Source organism: Bidens hawaiensis, unplaced genomic scaffold (assembly GCF_021521415.1).
Source record: "Bidens hawaiensis isolate Kalapana, Puna unplaced genomic scaffold, B.hawaiensis_p1.1 tig00024808_1, whole genome shotgun sequence".
Classification (NCBI taxonomy): domain Eukaryota; kingdom Viridiplantae; phylum Streptophyta; class Magnoliopsida; order Asterales; family Asteraceae; genus Bidens; species Bidens hawaiensis.
Genome location: NW_027493921.1, coordinates 264,806 through 290,611, shown reverse-complemented (window position 1 = coordinate 290,611; position 25,806 = coordinate 264,806). Strand labels below are relative to the sequence as shown.

The 25,806-nt window shown below is 36.7% G+C and overlaps 1 protein-coding gene across 1 annotated transcript; it reads left to right on the top strand.

Annotated features, from left to right (window-relative positions):
• The first annotated feature begins 776 nt into the window (after positions 1–776).
• On the top strand, positions 777–24,926 carry LOC143569956 (uncharacterized). Its single transcript, XM_077055736.1, has 7 exons — positions 777–831; positions 1,604–2,968; positions 22,897–23,019; positions 23,092–23,250; positions 23,316–23,429; positions 23,541–23,974; positions 24,063–24,926. The coding sequence occupies exons 1-7, from the start codon at positions 777–779 to the stop codon at positions 24,708–24,710; spliced, it is 2,898 nt and encodes a 965-aa protein (XP_076911851.1). The 3' UTR covers positions 24,711–24,926.
• Positions 24,927–25,806: the final 880 nt, after the last annotated feature.

Here is a 25,806-nt window from a genome sequence, read left to right as displayed (position 1 = left end):
CGTAGATCTATGTTACGTTATTTTTGTGTTTATGGGAGCTAATCTATTGTCCTGGTCTTCAAAACATTAGGCCACCATTTCCAGATCTAGCAGAGACTGATACGGGGCGCAATCAATTTTGTGGCTAAAACCACTTGGATTTGTCGATGTTCCGTTAAAAAAGGCCATTGTTGTCTATTGTGACAATGTTTCCGCTGTCTATTTAGCACGTAATTCAGTTCATAATTAATGGACGAAGCACGTTGAGATAGACATTCACTTTGTTCGTGAAAAGGTACATCTAGGTCATGTTCGGGTTTTGCATGTTCGGTCGTCCATGCAATATGCTGACATATTTACCAAGTGCCTATATTGGCAACTGTTTTAAGAATTCAGAGCTAGTTTGAGTGTTTTGGCAAAATCACGCTCAAACTACGAGTGACTATTAGACGATATATTTTAAATAAATATATTAGTATTATATTATAGTGAGAATAGAAGGATTTTTAGTTCAAGTTAATTACATTTTGGGTCAAAATTTGTTACAGATCAAAATTGAAAATATGAGTATTTTTAAAAGTTTGAAAATACAAATAAATTTATCGTCAAATTTCTTACGATTCAAAGTTTTGACTTGAAATGTCAAAAGGATGAAAGTTAGAATATTGAACATGATTCAGGTTTCTATTTATTTCAAGAACATTTTTTGAAATAATCAAAAAGTTCGGGATTTGGCAAGTTGACTATTTTCATTCGACTATTAAAATAAATAAAAAACGATAGCGAACACTTCCGACATGCCACCACCAGATATATCAATGCTTCTAACGTTTATCACTTTGAAACATTTGTGTCAGTATTAACTTTCCTTCAATAGTGACCAAAACGTTGTATGAGAAGCATGTCATGCAATACAATGATCAAAATAAAGTAAAGTATTCACAAAATTGAATGAGTTAACATGTTATTTTTATGTTGTCATTATGGCAAAGTCGAGAACCCCCTAAAAATTATCAAAATCTTTTTCATGGTGTAGCTTAGAAAACATAATTCTTGAAAAACATTCGTCGTTACAATTTAATGTTTTTCTTTCCTTATATAGGTGGTAAATTGATAAATATATCAATAAATGTAATGGTCTTTTTTTTAGGTTGACTGGTAAGAACTACTATTGTATGGAAAGTCTTCTTTCCGGAATTTGTTCATAACCAAAATTCTTTCTATTATACATATATTATACTAAGAATCGAATTTTCAATAGAAGAATTGTTTTCAGATACGTTTTTGCACATGCATTTCTGTTTATTAAGTTCATTTAAAAAATTGTGATAAATAAAATCAATTTATGTATACATACTATGTAATTATTTGCTTAATTGTAATTTTACAGTTTGAATCATCATATTTGTTACACGTCCTCTAAAATTATTTAGTATTATATTGTAGTTAGAATAGAATGATTTGCATTGTATTCTCCTTATGATTCACTTTCCTTATATCTTTGTATTTGTCCCCCCTATTTAAAGGATATTACATATCAATAATAGATTATTAGAAATATTGATATCATAAGGAATTTTAGTATTACCAGATTATTGTCATTAACTTTACTGAAATTTAAAAGGTTACACAGATTCGGCTCCAAAAATAGTGGATACCGAAATAGAGATAGAAGATGAAAATGCAAATGCAGAAACAGAAACCAACAAATTGCGACAACGAATTGCGGATACTAATCTGTTTGAAGAATGCTTTGAACAAGAAGAGAGAAATGATTTAACAGAAAAAATGAATGGTGATGGCACCACGTTACTTCACATAGCCGTTGAAAAAGGTCGTAACGATTTCGTCAGAAGACTATTATGGCGTATAAGTGATATTGACTTGACCATGATAAAAAATTCAAATGGACGCACAGTCCTTCACGTTGCTGCCATTGTTGGCAACACAATAGCAGTAAAGCTCTTGGTTAAGAATTACTCAACTCTGTTGTATATTAAAGACAATGAAGGCCATACACCATTGGATAAAGCTAATGAAAATGGGCATAGAAATGTTGCATCTTTACTGGTAGCCGCAGATAAAGAAACCAAGAAGTTGCGAAAAGAAATTGAGGACGAGCATTGGACTCCAGTTTTCTACATGCTAAAAAAGAGAGATGCCTTAGATGTGAAAATCAATAGTGACGGCTACACATTACTTCACAAAGTTGTTGAAAAAGGTCGTAACGATTTGGTGAAAAGTATATTACGTCATTTGTATTATGACTTAACTAAGATAAAAAGTTCGGATGGAAGCAGTGTCCTTCATATTGCCGCCATTGCTGGCAACACGGATGCAGCAGAGCTCTTGGTTAAGCACGACAAACAGTTGTTGGACATTTGTGACAATGAAGGCAAAACACCATTGGATAAAGCTACAGAAAAGAGTCATACTAAAACCATTGAATATTTACGCAAAGAAGCTACCAAGAAAATAGAAACCAAGGGATTTCGGCAACTAATTATGGATGGGAAATGGAGTAAATTATTCAACAAGCTAACAGAGATAAGCTCTTTAAAAGAAAAAATCGATAGTGATGGCAACACGTTACTTCACATAGCTGTTGGTAAAGGTTTTTATTTTATCGAGAATATAGTAGAGCGTATAGGTGCAGATTACTTCACAGAGATAAAAAATTCAGATGGAAGCACAGCCCTGCACATTGCTGCGATTGTTGGCAACACACATGCAGCAAAGATCTTGGTTAAGAAAAACAAAGATTCGTTGCATACTAAAGACAATGAAGGCAAAACACCATTGGATAAAGCTTATGAAAATATGCATCTTCATACGATTGCGTGTCTATTGGAAGCGGCAGAAGATCACCAAAAACACAAGAAAGAAGATCAAGAAGCCCCCACTGTTGACAGAACAAGGTCGACTCTTCTACCTTCTGATGGAATAGGCGTCGACCTACTTGTTAATGCTATTTCTTCAAAGAAATACGGTGAGTAACTCTTCTTGTTCTTGTTAATTTCTTTTATCTATTTTAGTTACATTACCCTCTCGTCTGGCACATGTTAGTTGGAGCAGATTAAAAAAATGGATTTCTCAAATAATAAAATGGGGGCTATATGCGTCTAGAAATTAGAATCCATATGTATGTGCAACAAACAAGTGAATTAAAAAAAGCCAATTCAAGTTAAGTAGTTTCTTTTTAAATAAAATCAAAACTCAATAGTGTGCATGGAATAAATCGTCATAAACAAGTCATTTTAGCGTACAAGATATGCGTCACTGATGAGTAATACCTTAATCGGCATTTTAATGTGCAACTAATTAAATTGTTTTATATTACATAGGTATAATAAGTTACTTTGTTGTGCAAGACACGTTCTAGTTATGGTTATTGCCTTGGTAAGCCCATGGATATGAGTTGCTTTATCATTTTTGTGTTCTGTGTTAGTAACGAAAAGTACTTCAACTGGCTTTGTCATTCGTTGTTTTTGGTTACATAAAGTTACATAAGGTAATATCAAGTCATTTTGGTGTACAAACATGTGCTATGATTACTGATAAAAACGCATAATCCATGTTCTTCAAAGTAGTGATCCCGAAGTGATACAAGTCAGCGGCGTCCGGTAGTTTTGGTTCATTGTCCCCGGAAGTATATGCATGATTGGTATCCCAATGAAACAAGAAAAAACAACAATTTGACACATGATGATTGTGATCGTGTGGCTGTGTGTCAAACCGGAGGTTTGTGATCATGGTCAAATGGCGTTCTTCGGTGGCAGCTGACGGTGCTCCACATGAGTTCTACATGGTATCAGAGCCTAGGGTTTTGTTATGCCCCTTTTTCCGTTTCACATTCTCATCCTGCCTTGGGGAAGTTTGTACACACGATTTTTAAAGATGATGAACAATGAACTGTCCTCATTCCATTCAATAGAGTTACATATGTAGAAATAAACATATCTATAGGCGTTACACCGAAACTCTAAATACTATCTCACAGTACATTTGTGAAGTCTAAACTAGTGAACTTTGAGGCTAGTTCACTTATCATCCGGACAAAGTCATTGATTAATTGTACTTGTTGTTTGGTTTTGGTGGTGATCTATCACACCCCAACTTACGGCAGAACATGCTGGGGTGCGACATTGATTGTATCATAGCTCAGAAGACACTAAGTAAAATACACGTGTCAATATCTAAATTATTCATTCATATATCAACGTTCAAAAACACAATCATTGTCACAAAAGAAATACAGCTACAATTAAATATTCAAAACATAAATAACATAAAATAAGTGTTTTCTTCAATCATCAAAGCAACTAAAGGTCGCATCTAACTTCGAATAATTGATTCATCCGATAAAGCTACCAGCGTCATGCGTGAAAATATATATTTTTGTCAACATAAAGTTGAGCAAGTAAACCACAGTTTTTAAGTATATATAATAATAAAATGACAATTCCATGCGATAATCGTAAATTACTACAACTAGTAAACAATAAATAAAAGTTGTCTTTTCAACCGAATCGCATTGATAACGGTTTACTCCGACGGCGTATGATCATACTAATGAGGATGAGGATGAGATACCAACCACCACAACAAAAGTAAACACATAGTCATATTTACACGTATCAACTAATCGAGCAATTTCAATAATCGCATATATTGGAACCGTAGTGAAAATCTATAACACATTTAATTGTGAACGTATAACGCCCCCAAAACTTAAAATGGTAAAAAAAAAGGGATGTGAATTTACTTACCTTATAGAGTAGGATAAACTAGTACGAAATAAAAGAAAAAGTTAGGATAAAAACGGTCAAGCTCCTCGAGATTTGCCGACAATTAATCCTAGTTGTTAACGATAAAGTGAGTTAAATATAAATGACAAAAAATAATAAGACAGATCTTGGGTCTCGATGAGGTTATTAATCTTATTGTCATTTTATTATGGTTGTGATTATTATCATTAACGTGATTATCATTATTGTTATTATTATTATTATTATTTTATGTTTGCTTCCGTTACATTAATAAAATAGATATTTAATACATTAATATCTACATAAAGTAATAAAATCTTTATAATGAACAAAAACTTTGAGTTATTAAGCAGTTATCATTACACACACACACACACACATATATATATATATATTCATACATATATAAAAGATTTTATGAAGAAAACGACAAGTCTAGAGGTTCAGTATATTAAATTTACGTTTATTAACTGTTATAACATGTATTAATATACAAGTAATTGATTAAAAGTCTTAAAAAAATAAATAGCAAAAACCGTGTCCAGGGGATCGAACCCACGCCTGGACCGGTTCCAGGGTGTTAACAGCTCACGCACCAGCCATTGGGCTGGTGTGTTGATTTGTTTTAGATATCAGTTTGTTTATATAAAACCAGTTAACCAGAAAATCCTCATTCAACAAATAAACCCTAGGATTTAAAATGTCCCAATCGTTCATAGATTGATTAAATTGAGTTGGGGTTAATGTTTGTTGAGCAAAAACGATTTGAATGCACCTTATAATTACTTTGTATGTTACTGAATTGAGGGAGAACCAGGAGTAGATGGTTGCGGCCCTAGTTTGATATCGAACAGGTTCTTGACGGCCTTGTAAACTGAATTTAGGTTAGGGTTTAGGGTCGCAGTGGTGAAGAGGTTGTGTGGTAGCCTTTAATTGAATTGTAAACGAGTATTTATAGTGTTATGAAGAGGATTTGAGCCGCGGTTCGTTATGGTTGTAACTGCGAATCAATTAGTTGTCAATTGCCAATTGTTTTCTATAATTAGGGTGTCGGTAGGAAGCGATAAAGGTAAGGAATGATATGGTAATATTAATTTCGTCAATAAGTCCGAAAATTAAGGTCCAAGACAGGGGGAGTGCGTCGTCGGTGGTGGGAGAGGAAGAAGAAGGAAGAAAAGAATTTTAGTAATATTAGTTAGGGGTTAATTTTGTACATGAATCATAGTTAAAATAAAATAAATAAATAAATAAACAAATAAGATACTAAACACAATTGCGCGATTTATTGATAAAATACCCGAACCCGGGTCGGGTAATGATTGCAAATAAGAACGAAACGAAAAACCCGAAATGTCACAACATTCCCTACTTTTGGAAATTTCATCCCGAAATTAGAGATTAAGCCGTAATGAAGAGGTGCGGGTACTTGGACTCCATTTGGTCTTTACGTTCCCAAGTGAACTCAGGACCACATTTATATTCCTAACGAAATTTGACAAGCGGAATACGACTACGCTTGGTCTCTTTGTCCATATGATCCACGATTTCAACGAGTTTCTCGATAGCACGCATAGATCATCAACTTGTACTTCATTGAGGGGTATGTGGAGATTCCCCTCGGCTAAGCACTTCTTGAGATTGGAAACATGAAAAGTTGGATGAACAATGGAGAGCTCTTAGGGGAGATTGAGACGGTACGCAACTTTACCAACCCTTTCAACGATCTCAAACGGGCTAACAAAACGAGGAGATAATTTGTTCCTGTTGCCAAAACGAACTACCCCTTTCCATAGTGATACTTTAAGGGGAACACGATCACCCACATTGAACTCGAGAGGTTTACGGCGTTTATCGGCGTAGCTCTTTTGACGGCTACGAGCGGGAAGAAGATTTTGACGAATAAGAGCGATTCGATTGGAAGTTTCTTGAAAAAGTTCGGGACGGTGATTTGCGATTCACCAACCTCGTTCCAACAAATCGGGGAACGACACTTTCGGCCGTAGAGAGCTTCAAATGGTGCCATGTCAATACTAGTGTGGAAACTATTATTGTTGGAGAACTCTACAAGTGGTAAGTGAGTATCCCAATTTCCACCAAAGTCTAGTATGCAAGAGCGGAGCATATCTTCGAGAGTTTGAATTGTTCTCTCAGATTGACCATCGGTTTGCAGGTGATAAGCGGTGCATAGATCCATACGGGTACCCAAGGCGGTTTGCAACAATCTCCAAAAATGAAAGGTAAACCGAGCATCACGATCAGAAATAATGGTCAAAGGCGTTCCATGGCGGAAAATGATTTTCTTGACATAGAGTCGGGCTAATTCGCTTACGGAGGATTTTTCTCGAAACGGTATGAAGTGAGCTGACTTGGTCAAACGATCAACAATCACCCAAATACTATCATTGCGACTTTGAGAAGTGGGGAGTTTAGTAACGAAATCCATGGCTATGTCTTCCCATTTCCAAACAGGGATCGGAGGTCGCTCGAGCAAACCAAACGGCTTTTGATGCTCGGCTTTAACCTTAGATCAAGTGAGGCATTTAGATACATACACCGCGATATCTTTCTTCATTTCCGGCCACCAAAACATGGTACGAAGATCGGCATACATTTTATCCGCACCAGGATGAATAGAGTATCGTGACTTATGAGCTTCATCGAGGATGAACATGCGAAGACTGTCACGATCGGGAATCCATAATCGATCCAAAGAATAGAGTAAGCCATTACGTGTGGTTTCAAGTTGGAGTTCGGCGCCAGAGACGTGTTGTGCGTCGAAGATGCGGTATTGGAGGTCAGATTGGATGGTGACACAGTGGAGCAAGACGGATTTAACATGACTCTTACGACTAAGAGCGTCAACCACAACATTCGCTTTCCCAGGGTGGTAGCGAATTTCGCAATCATAATCACGTAACAATTCGGCCCATCGTCTTTGTGTCATATTGAGGTCCTTATGGTCGAAGATGTGTTGTAAACTTTTATGGTCTGTGAAGACCACACATTTCGTGCCATAAAGGTAGTGTCTCCATATTTTCAAGGCAAACAAGACCGCACCAATTTCGACGTCGTGAGTCGTGTAATTTTTCTCATGCACCTTGAGTTGACACGAAGCGTAAGCAATGACCTTATCTCGTTGCATAAGAACACAACCGAGACCTTTAATAGAAGCGTCACAAAAGACAACAAAATCGTCGTTGCCTTCGGGAAGAGCAAAGATTGGAGCATTGCAAAGCATGTCCTTGAGAGTTTGAAACGCTTCTTCTTGGTCGGAACCCCATTCGTAAACTTTCCCTTTCTGGGTTAGTGCGGTAAAGGGTGAAGCAATCTTCGAAAAGTTGCGGATAAAACGACGGTAAGACCCCGCTAAACCAAGAAATGAACGAACCTCCGTTGGAGAGGACAGGGTCATCCAATTTTTAACGGCCTCAATTTTAGCGGGATCAACGTGAAAACCCTTGTCGTTAACGATGTGGCCCAAGAATTGAACTTGCTTTAGCAAAAATTCACATCTGGGGAACTTGGTGTAAAGTTGTTCTTTCGTAACAAGTCGAGAATGGCGTGAAAATGGTCTTTGTGCTCGGTTTCGGATTTAGAGTATATCAAGATATCATCGATGAAAACAATCACAAAATTGTCGAGGTAGGGTTTACAAACACGATTCATAAGGTACATGAAAACGGCAGGAGCATTAGTCAACCCAAAAGGCATACCTCGGAACTCAAAGTGGCCATAACGAGTACGGAAGGCGGTCTTGGGTACGACATCTTCGTGGACACGGAGTTGGTGATAAATCGAACGGAGATCAATATTAGAGAAACATGTGGCTCCTTGGAGTTGATCGAAAAGATCATCAATACGCGGAATGGGAAAACGATTCTTGATAGTAAGCTTGTTGAGCTCATGATAATCGATACACATACGAAGAGTACCGTCTTTCTTCTTAACAAACAAGACGGGTGCGCCCTATGGAGACAAACTCGGGTGAATAAAACCCTTTCCCGTGAGTTCTTGGATTTGGTTAGAGAGTTCTTGCATCTCAGAAGGTGCAACGCGGTAAGGTGCTTTGGCTACGGGGTTTGCTCCCGGTAGAAGATCGATACCGAACTCCACTTGACGAATGGGAGGGAGTCCGGAAACGTCTTCGGGAAAGACTTCGGGGAAGTCTTGGACAATCGGGATGTCGGAAAGTTTCTTTTCTTAATCGGATTTTGTGTTGATGTTGACTAAGAAGGCGACATACTTCTTACGTAAGTAAGTTGGGCTTCGAGGCACGACATGAGGTTTAGCTTTGAGAAGGGTCTTTCTCCAAGAACGTTTTGAATCACGCCACCATTTATAGGGATTCGAATGAGTTTCTGGAAACATAAAATTTCGACATGGTGGAGAGAGAGCCAATCCATACCAATGATAATGTCGAAGCTACCCATTTGCATAGGAATAAGGTCGATAGAGAACTTTTGCCCATTGAGAGTAATTGTGCAATTTCATATGACGGAGTCAATAGTGATCGAACTACCGTTGGTTATCTCTATCGTGAATGGCTTAGATAATTTACTACATGGCACATCAAGTATGTATTCAAAATCAAAGTAAATATAGTAATCGTGCATTCAGGTTGGGATTGTGTTTGAGGTTGAGAATTTCATTACTTATGAGACTTGATTATATAACATTTTATCATCTTTAACATTTGAGAAAAATCAATATATAATAACATCATAACTTAAATCAAAATACATGGGTTCATTTGTTAGTTAGGGCTTCATGAACCACCATGGGCCCTTCCAACAAAATGAAAAACATTGAAAACTCAAATAAAATCATATAAAATCAAACTGAGGGGGTGTTGAGGTAGACGGTTGAAGTAATTCGGGAATCACCCCGTATTTACATAGTTCTCCCATCGACTCAACAAAACACAATACGGAAAAACCGAGTTTAGCCACGTATCACAGCGAATTCGGTTTATAATTTAAGAGTGTGATCGTCACATGACCACATTTGATACAATGAGGGTAGTAGATTCAGTTTCGTTTGGTGTGATATGCTTTGGCTTAATAAGTTTCACACCGTAACCGAACACTCCAGGAAGGCAACCGGGTCTCGCGGTTGATTGAGATTTATGCGTATTGCACTTCCTTAGGCTCGCAAGCCTTGGTGTCAAGTGTTCGGTAAAAAAGTGTGTCACTCTTACAGTTTACTACATATCCGTCACTCGAATCTTCCTCAAGGAGAGGGGAGTGAAAAGGCCGGATTTCTTAAGGAATTTCCCATTTTAAAAAAAAATCGTCCTAAAGTTTTGAAAATAATTTTGAGAGTGAGGCATAGCCTCGTATTAGGTGTGTGCTTTTGTGAACAATTGTATATGGTGAACAATATAACTATGCTAAGCTATGTAGAAAAATTTAAAGAAGTAGGGTGCACGTATAGGAACACATATAGGGACCCTAAGCATGCTACTAGGTCGTTACGTCTAACCTCCTATCTTATAGCCTTCGGATCTGATACTAATCTTTCATACCCCAACCTACAGCGGAATATGCCGGGGCGCGAAATTGATTGTATCATAGCTCAGAAGATACTAAGTAAAATACACGTGTCAATATCTAAATTATTCATTCATATATCAACGTTCAAAAACACAATCATTGTCACAAAGAAATACAGCTACAACTAAATATTCAAAACATAAATAACATAAAATAAGTGTTTTCTTCAATCATCAAAGCAATCTAAGGTCTCATCTAACTTCCAATACTTGATTCATCCGATAAAGCTACCTGCGTCATGAGTGAAATATATATTTTTGTCAACATAAAGCTGAGCAAGTAAACCACGGTTTTTAAGTATATATAATAATAAAATGACAATTCCATGTGATAATCATAAATTACTACAACTTGTAAACAATAAATAAAAGTTGCCTTTTCAACCGAATCGCATTAATAACGGTTTACTCCGACGACGTATGATCACACTAATAAGGATGAGGATGAGGATGAGGACGAGGATGAGATACCAACCACCACAACAAAAGTAAACACATAGCCACATTTACACATATCAACTAATCGAGCAATTTCAATAATCGCATATATTGGAACCGTAGTGAAAATCTGTAACATATTTGATTGTGAACGCATAACGCCCCCAAAACTTAAAATGGTAAAAAAAGGGGATGTGAATTTACTTACCTTGTAGAGTAGGATAAACGAGGACGGGATAATAAAAGAAAAGGCTAGGATGAAAACGGTCAAGTTCCTCGAGATTTGCCGACAATTAATCCTAGTTGTTAACGATAAAGTGAGTTAAATATAAATGACAAAAAATAATAAGATGAATCTTGGGTCTCTATGAGGTTATTAATCTTATTGTCATTTTATTATGGTTGTTGTGATTATTATCATTAACGTGATTATCCTTATTGTTGTTGTTATATTATTATTATTATTTTATGTTTGCTTCCTTTACATTAATAAAATAGATATTTAATACATTAATATCTACATAAAGTCATAAAGTCTTTATAATGAACAAAAATTTTGGGTTATTAAGCGAGTTATCATTACATATACACATATATATATATATAATATATATATATATATATTCATACATATATAAAAGATTTTATGAAGAAAACGACAAGTCTAGAGGTTCGGTATATTAAATTTATGTTTATTAACTGTTATAACATGTATTAATATACAAGAAATTGATTAAAAGTCTTAAAAAAAATAAATTGCAAAATCGGGTCCAGGGGGCTCGAACCCGCGCCTGGACCGGTTCCATGGTGTTAACAGCTCACGCACCAGCCATTGGGCTGGCGTGTTGATTTGTTATAGATATTAGTTTGTTTATATAAACCAGTTAACCAGAAAACCCTCATTCAAGAAACAAACCCTAGGGTTTAAAATATCCAAATCATTCGTAGATTGGTTAAATTGAGTTGGGATTAATGTTTGTTGGGCAAAAACAATTTGAATGCAACTTATAATTATCTTGTTTGTTACTGAATTGAGGGAGAACCATGAGTAGATGGTCGCAGCCCTAGTTTGATATCGAACAGGTTCTTGACGGCCTTGTAAACTGAATTTAGGTTAGGGTTTAGGGTCCAGTGGTGCAGAGGTTGTGTGGTAGGTTTTAATTGAATTGTAAACGAGTATTTATAGTGTTATAAAGAGGATTTGAGCCGCGGTTCGTTATGGTTGTAATTGCGAATCAATTAGTTGTAATTTCCAATTGTTTTCTATAATTAGGGTGCCAGTAGGAAGCAATTAAGGTAATGAATGATATGGTAATATTAATTTCGTCAATAAGTCCGAAACTTTTGGTCCAAGATAAGGGGGGGGGGGTGCGTCGTCGGTGGTGGGAGAGGAAGAAGAAGGAAGAAAAGAATTTGAATAATATTTGCTAATTGGTCCTCGTTCTATGGTGGATGGTTCAAAAGTGACTTAAAATTAGTTGAGGGGTTAATTTTGTACATGAATCATAGTTAAAATCAAATAAATAAATAAACAAATAAGATACTAAACACAATTGCACGATTTATTGATAAAATACCCGAACCCGAACCCCAGTCGGGTAATGATTACAAATAAGAAGGAAACGAAAAACCCGAAATGTCACATGATCAATCAAAATTTTATAATCAAATAATCTCGGTTCGAAAATAATTAGTTGATAAATTAAACAGTTTATTAATATAAAAGCAATGGAAATTTAATGCGTAATCAACACGAAATGAAAGTCGACATGATCACGGTTACATATGAATACAAGAATCGGATACAAATAAATCTATCAAATATACGTTAATATAGATATACCTTGGTGAATCAATAATTCATTGAGACAATAAGAGCCAGCGAATGAGTGCTAGTAGACGAACGAAAAATGGGGTAACGAAGGTGTAATATGTAGGTATTTATAATGAATCAAACAATAAAAAACTAGAGTTCTTGGATCAATCTAGACCACTAGCTAGCGAAAATTACTAATGGTTAACCAAGATCTCGGATTTTGTGGTGTTTAGCCTATTACCAAAAATAGAAAGGTATGAGGAGAGGAGAGGAGAGAAGAGGAGAATAGGTAAGAAGATTTTTGAAAAAATTTTATGGAATGCATGGCCATGCTTCACTATGCCATGCTTCCTATTCATTATGAACGGCCCAATGGGCTCAACATTACAAGGTCCCGGACCCAAACATACAAATAACAAAACCAACAAGCTAACTAACATACATCATGAATAGTTAAAGTAAATACAAAAGACTATAATACAAAACAAGACCCTACAATCTCCCTCTAGTCTTTAATATTTAATCCATTGGCTCTTGCCTTCAGTCGGTCTCTTAGTCGAAGCCTTCGTCGTATTCATATAGTTAATTGTGAACAAGGAAGTGTACGAACCTGTTGAACTTCTCAACTAAGTGATCGGATTTGTCTCGACGAACATCTTCAACAGTGCCCATGGGGGAGTTGTATAGCTTCAACAAATCTTCTTTGCCAAGAGCAGCCAGTCCATGCTCGTCAAATAAGAGGAAATGCGTCCGTTCACAATGGATGACAACCTCTTTGGTTTTGTTGTCGATCTCCCATCAAATGAAATCATGGAAGATGTTGGGCTTGAAAGGTTCCCTATGATATATCGGCCTCCTATCTTTGTGGGTCTTGTATTGCCAGGCCTTCTTCTTCCTTCCCGCTGATCACCCTCAGTTCAGCGATGGTAAGACTTACCCTTGAGTTTAAAATTATGGTAGTCTTTCTTCTAATCCTTGGTCAGGAATCTCTTGAACCAGCCTCGAACCTCGTTCCCATCTACACATGGACCAACAAATCGTGTAAAGAAGTTCATGTCTAGCTCAGATAGGGTGTCCATATCCGTGTAGTACATGTATGTCAAGTCTCCATTGGCATGTCGGATCGCCCATGTCTTGTTGGACGGGTGTCACTTGCAGTAGAGGATTGGGGAGTCATCGTGATACGGATAGAGATGATCTCTAAGACTTGCAACCTTGGTGATGTAGTGCAGTTTCTTCATTTTTCTTTTTGGTTGTTGAGAATATTCACCACCTGGAAAAGCCATCAATGTTTCTGGCCCTTGAGATTGATCCGTTTGCTCAACATGAATTGGAGTTTCGGGGTTCAATGAGTAGTTGATATCATCTTAACGGCTTCTTGAACAATAGAGTCGGTACCTGCAAAAGAATCAACATTAAAGACTTCGGAGATCTCAACCTCCAGAGCAGCATCTGCGTCTCTAACTTTTCATGCGGGATCATCAGCCACGTCCCTTGGCGAGTCCTCTTTTTATTGACTCGCTTTATTTCCAGTAGTGGCACCATCAATACTTTCATCATCATCACCATCACGACTATCATTCCGCGGCTCATCGTAACTATCATGAGGATCATCATTCTCATCATAACTTTCATCATCACCCTCGGCATCATCATTAGAGTCATAATCTTCAGACTCGTCACCATCATCGTCATCACCTTGAATAAACATTTTCTCCAATAGCTGGAGCAATTACTTGTGTGACTGATTTAGCCATCACAAATGTAGTTTTAGCTCCAGCAACTTGACTGGTACTTGCATCAGTAGTACCAACAGCACTTGTGCTCACAATTGTTCCAATAACTGTTATCCGTTCATCACCATCATAACTAACACGGCTACCATTCGCATCCTTCTTTGAAGATCCAAACACAATCCCATCTAAACTGATTTAATCTCCAAACCTTCTAGCATCAGCAACAAGGTTAGCAAGAGTAGATCGTTTCTTCTTGCTTTGCTCAGCACCTTGCTCTCCACCCTGTACCCATCCTCTGAACATCTCCATCAGACGATTTCTCAAACATCTCTATCAGACGATTTCTCAACTCCTCAACATCATCGTCGGTCATTCGTATAACCTCCGTTGCAGCAAGATACCGATTAACAAGACCCTCATTGATAAGGTCTTGATCGTTGTTGAGGCTTCTTTGTTCTTCAGTTTCTCTCTCCAATCGCTCAATCATTGATTTGAGATCCACATCCTCACCAATTAGGGTACCCGCATTACTTGAAAAACTGGAATCACCCTCTAACAAACGAACACGTGAGTCAAGAGTCTCACATTCAATCAACGCTCGACCAATACTTGATTCTAGCTCCCTCCACAGTTTTTGAGAAAAGTTTGAAGGAGAAAGAAGATCAGTTTCAAGATGTGTGACCCTTGATTGAAGTCTAATAACGTCATCATGACGTTCAGCGTTCAACAAGACTCTTGACTTGCCATTTGTTGTTGATTGTCCACCGGTTTTTGCTGGATTTCAATTCAAAGTATTTGGCTCTCAATCAGGGCTCGATCAACCTCCCTATCGTGCTCCAGCTGAAAAACTCGAGCAACAAGCTCATCTCTCTCCTTCACGACCCTCTCATTAACAGTCTGTTGATCTTTGTCAACTTGATGAACATGTGTTCCCGTTTCACCCTCTTTTCATTTGATTCTTTTAGAGCATGAATCCTATCGAGGATAGGATCCCGAAATACTGGAGATCTCCTTGATTTTCCACTTGACAGGGAAATGGCCGATATGATAGGGCTTTTGGTGGTTGAGGGAGTTGTAATGGATAAGGTTGATTGAATGGTTGTTTGGGTTGGCATAGTGATGGTTTGGGTAGGTAAATATGTAGTTATGGTTAAGGGTAGGGTAATAGGTTGGGTTGAGGTTGGAATGGTTTGTAAAGTGGTTTGGATGTGAATTGATGAGGTGAAGGTGGAGGTCCAAAAAGATGTACCTTTGATGGGGGAAGTGAATTGGTTTATCACTTCGATTCGTTTCCTTTTGCCTTTGAGAAATTTTTTAGTTGGTCATGTTTGATTCAAATCGAGTTTGAATTCGATTCGAATGGCTTAAACTTTCGATTCGATTCAAACTGAACTCGAATCAAATATCACACTTAGTCCAAATCTTCCATTTCTCCTTTTTGGGTTCATACAACCCTGATATAAGTTTCTGGGCAGTCCTCATACACATTCAAACTCTTTACAAGGGTCAATTAATCCTAAATAGGTCCAATAATAACCAAAAATCCAAAAACTTCACAAAATAACACAAAAGCTCAATTAGATCAATACAACATTCCATCTTGATAGCGATGATAAGACTTTATCTTCTATAACACCAAACAACAGCGTACAAGAACCCTTCTGATCTTGAACAGTTATGATGGAAACTGTTAAAGACAAGAACAAGATTCAAGTAAGATTCCAGCAAGAAAGATAGATTACCATAGGAGAAGGGAGAAGGGTCCATCTTTGATAATTATCAAGTGCAGCGAAGAAAGGCAAAGGCTCTTGCTCGAATGCGTGACTTATGTCTCTTTTTCCATTTATAAAAAGTAAGATGAATCTACGCTCCTCGGCCTATAGTAAGTGAATGAGAGGGTATGGGGTTCCGGGTCTTTTTCCAGTCAAAATTGACTAAGAGGCAATCCCCTTTTTCTGTGATAATGTGAAAAGACTCAATTCCTTCTTTCTTCCCCAGCGAAATGTAGCAGGAACAGCCTTCCCGCAGTCGCATTAAGGATATTTTTTATTGAAACTCTTTACTCCTTCACCCGTAGCAAGTACTCATTTCTATTTAGTTGTTTTCTTACTCTATCCGGCTATTGAACCTGGTTTCCCTCTGCATATGGTAATAGAGAGTTAGACAAGTAAGATTCCAGCAAGAAAGATAGATTACCATAGGAGAAGGGTCCATCTTTGATAATTATCAAGTGTAATCACAAAGAAACAAGCATAAATGTTTTGATTTTAGGGTTTGAAGGGAAAAAGGCGGTGGATAGGATAACGTAGAAAGAGAAAGTATTTGAGAGAGATTGAAAGTTAAAGTGAAAGTATTAAATAAAGGATATTTTGGGTTGGCCGCATTTATAGTGTCAGCTTATCTCGTGATAGGGTCAAAATATATTAAATTTTAAACGATTTTACACTCTCAGCTCTCGAACTCTGAAAATATTTACAAAGTTAAACCCCAAAAATATTTACACACCGAATCCAAACCCTCAAATATATACAAGATATATTTTTTGTCGATCCACCACATAACAACTTTTGCACAAAGGACCATAACATAAACCCAAAATATTACACTTGAAATTTAAAATTAAAATATAAGAGTAAAAATATAGCTGAAAAAAATAAAATAGGAAAAAAAAACTTAAAATAAAGATAAATGAAACGTACTTAGAAAAATGTAAGTTAAAAACATAAACAATAAATTTAACCAAACAAAAAAGATTCATAAACAATTATTGTTCCTAAATCAAGAAAAAGAAACCATAAAACAAAGAACCTGATGAAATAGAAGAATAAACTTGGGAATAAACTTGAAGAGACTGAATAAATTGAACAATACGGAGATCCATTGAGCAAAAAAAAACGGAAAAAAAACTAAACCAAACAAAACTTAGGTCTAGAAGAAATTCTTCGGCTCCTTCTAATCATCTACAAAGACCAGCGGTCTTAAAAACAAATCTATAAAGACCAACAAAAGTCAAATCCCATATGAAAACAACAAACTGAAATCCAAAATGGTAAGCTACATTGAATCCGTTTGGCAATATTTTTGCAAAGAGCCAGTTCGTGCAAAAAAGTGAAAATGTTGTAATATCATACAAATTGAAATCCATACTTATAAAAAAAGAATTAATGAGAAACATCACTAAACATTCAATATATTACTGATTGTCACATTTGAGCCGGGTCGAACCAAGCTTGCATGTTTAAAGCTTGAGCTTACCCAAGCTCAGTTCGGTTTGGCTTGTAAATAGCCTTAGGTTGGGCCAACCTGTCAATATTGGTTGTTTCTATAAAATTTTGTAATTATTAACTTACTGAATATAACATTAATAAATTCTTAAAATAATCAAATAAATTTGTTTGTAAACTATTTAGAACATTGTAAACACTTAAAACATGTTTGTTGACTATTTATTGGTTCGACTCATTTCATTTCTGTAGCTAATTATGTGTTTACCCATTTGACCGTCACCAATTAGGTGCAACCCAAATTGACCCGTTTCCAAATACATGGAATAAATTGTTAACATAAATAACTTAAATAGATCAGATCACATACATGAGCTAGAACCGCCAAAGCAATGAACCTCATTATCCATCTCAGCCCTGAATAGGATGCACATGCAGCCAAGTTCCCATTAAAACAAAATACACTTTAGTAAACTGGAGAAGAACGAACTATGAAGTCACCCTACCGAAAGTGAATGTTGATGAACCAATAAAAAGGGTGCTCCTAGCCATGACGGTGTCACCACTAAGATTACTTGCCACATCTTTCTCCCCATCTTCCCTGTAATAGTTTTTCTGATTGACTTTATCAAAAGGAATTACATCAGCAGCCCTCCATGAATCGCATTACTATGGCATGACTCAATGGGCTAACTTACAAGATCACCATTAAAAGTATTTAAACGTTAAAAATAATTTAGCAATAGAAGTTGTTACAAAAGGAATATATTTACCAATAACAATTGAAACCACAGATTACACAATTTTAATATAAATTGAATGATCAATCGAGACATAAAAAATATTTATTCAATATTGGGGGTTTATTCAATACTGAGAAGGTGTTTGAAATTGCTTCTTTAAAATGTTTTTTGCTTTTTGGAGAGACAAAATGTCTGAGTATATAATACACTGACTATTGACAAATATGTTTTTAAATACATACACAATCCTAATACTAATATAAAATATTAGCCATACAAATTTAATCAGGTCAATAATTTCCAACACTTCCTTCACCTGAAGACGCTCAAACTCATTCTTTAGTGTTTATAGTATAGCTTTCTTACATTATTTTCTTCATGATGGCAAGTTCTTATTGAATCCCAAACCTTCTTGGTATCCTTATACTTTGAAACTTGCACTAACAAGTTTACGGGATTTGTTTATGCTGGATGGGTATGTTATTTGTTTGGGGAGTGATTCTTTTAATTTTAGTTGTAGGAAGTCTATTAGTTTTGTTCATGACACAAGGTTCAGTTTAATCGGCATGCATTGCCGCATTGACTTAAATGGTTGTCCCAAAAATCTGCACCTTGTGAGTTGGGCTATTGTACACAAAATGAAGATCGCCAGGGCTGGCAGTGTGGCTGTTTTTTTTTTTTTTAAATAACGAGCGGAAGATCTAATGCCCGCCGGCCACTCTCATTGTGTCAAAGTGGGAAAGGCCCACTTCGTGGGTTGGCTAAATTTTGAATGGCCACTTCTTCGGGCTTGGTTCATGGAATTTTATTTCACAACCTTTAAATGTTGTGTTCTATTTGAAGGCTATCATTTTCTGGGTTGGGTTGCTAATTTTGGAGATGATATCATTCTAGTGGATACTGTTATTTTTCGACAAAATTACAGAAATTGTCATTTATGTTTGTATCAAATTTCACTCGATGTCCTTTATCTTCAAATTTGATGTGTTTTATCCTTTACGTTAAACAATCTAACACCATTTGTCCTTTAGCCCTAACTCAGTTGGTTTTTCTTGTTAAGTCTAGTCACATGTCTTGCTCATGAGGGTAAATTAGTACTTTTATCAATTTAATTAAAAAAACATTTTAAAAATCAAAATTAAAAGAATATATTATATAACCTTCCTTCTCCTTCTTTGTTTCTTTCTTTCTTCACCACCACCAACCCAAAATCACTACCCACCACCGTTTAACCTCCAGCAGCCACCAATCACTCTCCACAACCACCACCATCTGAAACCTCCGCCACCCTCCACCACCATCGCTCATCACCCACCACCTTCCCTACCAAGTCACCGGAACCACACAACCTTCAGATTCTGAGTTCTGGCCATCTCATACCTTAATAGAATCATTCTTACTAAAAGGCTATTCATTTAAAAAAAAAAAGTGAATGGAATCGAAATCAAGAAAAAGAAATGGTCTTTGACTAATTAAAGTCAAAATTAGACTAGATCCGCAAGTTTTGAAAACTCTAAAACGGAATTAAGTGGCTGAAAAACAGATTGTGACGGAGATTGATTCATCGACCCTACCTAACTCGTTTCGACTCCCCAGGCCTGACCAAAGTACTGTTGGCCGGAAAATCGATTGTAACGGAGAGGGTTAATTCCGGTGAAGTAAAAGATGGTAGCAAGAGTCTTAATGCAGGAAAAAGATAGGGGGACAATGGTGATGGCTGCTTTTTAAAGTGTTAATGATGGCAGGTGGTGGTGTAGGGCGGTTGGTGATGGTGGTGGCGGGTTGTTTGGGAAGAGAAAGGGCTGGGGTGTAGGTTAATTTATATCTTATTATTATTGATTATTTCATTTAATTAATTAATTAATTTATTTATTTATTAAGATGTTTTTTAATTAAATTAATAAACGTACTAATTTGCCCTCATGTGCAAGACATGTGACCAGACTTAACGAGAAAAACTAACTGAGTTAAGGCTAAAGGACAAATGATGTTATATTTTTAAACGTAAAGGATAAAACACATCAAATTTGAAGATAAAGGACATCGAATGAAATTTGACAAAACACATAAAGGACAATTTCTGTAATTCTGTCTTATTTTTCGCTCGAACTACCTATTTGGTTTGATTGTTAGGTTGAGTAATTAGATTTGGAATTTTTTGGAGATACTTCTTTGTTTCTTATTTTTTTACCCCTAGAGAACCTTATATATGGAGAGAGAGGTTTCGGGGGAAGCCCCATTGTAATAGTTTTTTAGAGCATTCTCAACCTATCCGGCCCCTTAATTCGGTGAGGGGAATTTGCAAATTATAGGGTGAAGTTGTGAGTGGTTGTGAGTGTAACTTATATGGTGAAGAGAAAAATGTGATGATTTTTTATCAATCTAGGGAAACTCTGTTTGCTTATATATATATTTTTTAATATTTATTGAATTGGGTGTAAGTAGAGAAGAGAAAAATGTAATGATAAAGATAAAAAAATTATTATTTAGTTGAACAAGAGAGCAAAATATAGTGTTTTTTTAGTGTAATTACAGAGATAGAAGATGTGGACATGCTGTGAATGCTCTTAGGGTTATAAAAATAAAATAACACCAGACTCTGAAATATCACACTGCCGGTTTCCCTATGGGCCAGAATATCCACAATTTTTCCCATGTCATTGATTCAGACATTAACAGAGATTGCATATTGTGATCCGAAAAATATTGACAACAGAATATAATTAAATAATCTTGGCTTGCCACCAGAACCATAAATGCTTTGACATGCACCGATTGAGCTTCGCAAGCCTTGATTGAAGTCGTTGCTCAGACAATAAAAGAAAACACACCAATTAACCACCACAACGGTTCAGATATTATACGTTAGCTCTAGCTCCAAATTTTGGGGACCTTCAGTGGAGGTTGGCTTCTTTCCCTATTCGTTGCGGAGGCTTAGGAATTTTCTCGGCTGAGGATGTCTCTGCATATGCCTTTGTGGCTTCCAGGCCCCGGTCATGGAAATTGCAGGACCACATCTTGCCAAGCGCTGGGTTATGGGTAGAGATGGTCAAAAAAACCGGTCCGGGAACCGGTTTGCCGGTTTAAACCGGAAACCGGTTTTTACGAAAACCGGTTTTTTAAAAACCGGTTTGACCGGTTTACAAACCGCCGGTTCGTATTTCGGTTACAAGTTTTAGAGCCAAAACCGGTTAACAAACCGGTTAATGGAAAAACCGGTTTTTTTTAAAACCGGTTATTATGAAAAAAACCGGTTATTAACCGGTTATTTTAAAAAAAAAAACCGGTTTAACCGGTTATTAACCGGTTCTAACCGGTTTCTAAACCGGTCCTAACCGGTTAGACCGGTTAGGGTTTTGACATACAAAAACCGGTTATTAACCGGTCCGGTTATCCCAAAAAAAAACCGGTCCGGTTAATAACCGAACCGGTTTTTTTAAAAAAACCGATTTGTGCACCTCTAGTTATGGGGGTAGATACTGATTACTCCCTTGCACTTAGTAATATTGGAACAACTCTTCCGGACCTTGATCTAGGCGGTTTTACTGATAAGGAGACCGCCCCCAAGAAACCTCAACAAACCTTGGCGAGTGCTCTTTATGGTAAACACATACATGATTTGGAGGAGCGATTCGATATGACTCCGAGAGAAAAGGCAGTTTTTGATTGTCTTAATGGGGCTCATGCCCAAGATTTTTTTACTGTTGTGCCCATTGAAGGTCTTGGGCAACGAATGTCGGCTATTGAATGCAGAGCCATCCTTAAATATCGGCTCGTGATTCCTATTTTCCCTCCAGACGAATCATGCCCCATTTGTAAAAAAGCATGTTTGGATAAATTTGGTGAGCATGCCCTCTACTGTAAGGAATTGCCGGGGTTCAAGTATCGTCACGACTGGGTTAGAGATGTCCTATGGGATGTACTTAGACGTGCCAGGATCTCAGCCAAAAAAAAGGCACCTGTTAACTTTATGACTGATCCGATAGAGGGAAGATCTACACTGCGTCATGCGGACGTTCTTGTGTTTGGATGGGCAGGGGTTAAGCATGCATGTGTCGACCTCACTAGGGTGTCACCATTGGTGGGGCTGATAGACAGTGGTTTCGTTCTGAGACAGGCGGAATCTAGGAAGGTTGCTAAGCATGAGGCAGCGTGTTTGGAGAAACAGCACGTGTTCATTCCATTTGCCTTCGACACAATTGGATCTCTAGCTCCCGAGGCGGTTCGCTTCTTGGAACGGGTGCAGAAGGTGGTCCACAGTGACTCGCAGAGCCCGAGGAACCAAAGATTTATATTTAGTAGAATAGGCTTTGCGATCCAAAATGGGATAGCGGCGCAGCTTGTTGCTCGCTTACCCATTATCCAGATGTAGTTTGGTTTGTGTTAAATGTTAATAAAAAGTATCATTGTTAGAAAAAAAAATGAGCAAAACATTCTTGTTAATAATTTAGACGTTATGAGAATAACCTTCTCTCTCGACTCTTGTATTAGTAACACGCATATTAAAATATAAAATAAATTATCAAAACCATATAACCCTTTTTGATATATCTCGATCTCTTTGATTTCTCTTTTTTGAACTCGTTATTATAGCGAATACATACCAAAATAAATACTCGACTCTCAAAATATCCTTTCAGATTTTGCGTCAAATTTAATTAGCAGAAATCCTGAATATGCTGTCTTGAATGATAATGTACTGATGGCTTTGGCTAGAACCTTTCCGAGTGGGTTAGACTATGGGGAAAGACTTATCTATCCAAGTAAGTCTAATATACTTTTTGCTTACAATTTTCATTTTCCTTTTAAAGGTGTTTAAGGTTTTCTCATTTCAGGTTTGGACAATACAAGTAAAATGGTAATCAAGAAAACTAAAAGGTTGTTCAAATTATCAGTATACATATGTAAAAAAATAAAAGAAATGTGGCCTGTTTTATGCTGTGAAGATGGCCTCCAATACTCTGGGATATATGCATTAAATTTATTTTTGATTGGTAAGTTGTTTGTAACCATAGACAGCTCCAGGTATCTTGCTAATTAAATTTGTGTGTTCATGCAGTTCCAATAGTGATGGGTTTTTGGATTTACCATTTCATTCATATCCTCCTACTGATGGTTTATTTCTCATTATTTATGCTTTATTTGCCATGGTGGAAGGCTGCAGCGATAGTAGGTAAGAGTGTAATGATATTGTAAGAGGAAAGAGCATAAATTGCATGGGTTTCATTTTGAATAGGAGAAGGAACAGATGATTTTAACATGTTGATGAATTTCTATCTTGCAGTTCCACCTGTTAAGAGTATAGAGCAAAAAAAGAATGAATATAAGGAAGCGAAATATGCTCTAGAATTAATATTAAAAATAATTATAAAAAAGTGCCCTGGTAGAAGTCGTGATTTATACGCTAGGCCGATTCTTGAGGCGGCATGTCAAGATGCTTATGAAGTTGTATATCAAATTTTAGGAAGATGGCCTGAAGCAATCCGTTGCAAAGATAAAAATGGTTATGACATTATCCAGTTAGCAACAATACATCGTTCAGAAAGAATCTACAACTTGATCTATATCATTGGCGAACGCAAGAGGATTTATCGAACAATAGAAGATTCTTCTAAGAACAATTTGTTGCATTTGGCGGGAAGATTAGCACCTTCAAACAAACTAAAACGTAGAACAGGTGCAGCATTACAACTACAACGAGAGCTTCAATGGCGCCAGGTGCATACCAAATACATTATACCATAAATTGGGAGCTTTTAATTATTTAATATCTATAGTTGAATAATTTAAAGATTAATTTATATAGGAAGTGGAGAAGCTCATGTTCCCAACATTTGTAACTAAAGAGAATATCTTTATGGAAACACCAGAGATGGTCTTCACTAAGGAACACGAGAACTTGGTGAAAGAAGGAGAAAAATGGTTTAAAACCGTAGCAGAATCATGCAGCATCACTGCAGCACTTATTACCACAATCGTGTTTGCAGCAGCCATTACTGTACCAGGTGGAAATAATCAGGATACGGGTATTCCAGTGTTTACGAAACAAGCTGCATTCACAGTCTTTGCAATAGCAGATGCAATCTCACTATTCTCATCCGCTACTGCGCTATTGGTGTTTTTGTCAATCCTAACTGCACGTTTTGCTGAGCAGGACTTTCTAGTCCGTTTGCCAAGACGGCTGTTTATTGGCCTTTGCACCTTATTGATCTCCACAACTGCCATGATGGTAGCCTTTAGTGCCACATTGTTCCTTGTCTTTGCTCAACAGAAACTTTGGGTACTTGCTCCAATATGTGCATTGGCACTCCTACCGATTGCATTCTTTTTTGTACTACAGTTTCCCCTTATCCTAGATCTACTCCAGTCCACATACATATTCAAGTTTGGTAAGAGCAACAATGAAAGTAGTAAGTTAGTTCAGAAGAACATACAGTTCATGTTTAGTAAGTGAAATGGGCACGCCTCTTTAAATTATGTATTCTATTGTATTTCCTCAAGTGTGTAATAACTATATTCTTATGTGTTGTAAGATTTTTACATTAACTCCTGTTTTAGTTGTATTGTAACATGTTACATACATGGCGTGCCTTCAATTCAAACTCTTGGATTTGTTTAAATATAATCAATAATGTATTATTCATATTAATTATGTTAGTTTTGGTAATCATTTTGACCGTTGTTGCAAATAGTTGTTCCTATTAGTAATCATTGCCTCGAATGGTTACAAACTTACAAGGTATGTTCAGTGACGGATCTAGACATAAATCTCATGGGTAACTTTAATTTATTTTTTTACCGTATTTCATATAATACTAGTAGGAACCCGCACGATGCGGCGGTGCCGCAATTCACAACATAATACTTGTTTTCTGTTAGTTTACCAATTTTTTTTGGTTATATATTGTTTAGTACATCTGTATTGTTCGATTCGTTATAGTACCGGTAAAAACACCATCACTCGGTGCATAATAAGCTGATACAACAATCCAAAAAGAAATGGACAAAAGGTTGTACACAGCTCAAATTAAATGAAACTACAAAATCACATGGCTAATACAATAGTAAAAAACATAATACTCAAAACAAAAACAATGATCCAGCAAGTAGCACTATAGCAGCCTCATTTTCAATCTTCATTGACCGCATATTTCATGCCATTCATCCTATTCTCACAATTACTTCCCATATCTGTGCAAACAATATGATTACAATTACAATCTAGACAACTAAATAAAACAATTTAAAAAGATATGCGTACCTATTCTTACCAACACGAACGCACATAAACGAACTTCCCGCCGAACGTTCTTTTACAGCCTCTGGCAGCCTGTGAGTTCAGCTAAATCTAAATCTGACCATTGACTTCTTTGTACATTCAGTTTATCTGCAGTTTGGTAAATGTGGCTGCAGGCAGGTAGATTTGTTTCGAGTTTGTGACATATTCAAGTTGTCAATAATTTTGTTTACAAAAAAGTATTGCGGCTTGCAAGGATTTGGTTACGGGCTGAAAAATAGTACACGTCAAACATTGAAGGTTCGACATTGGT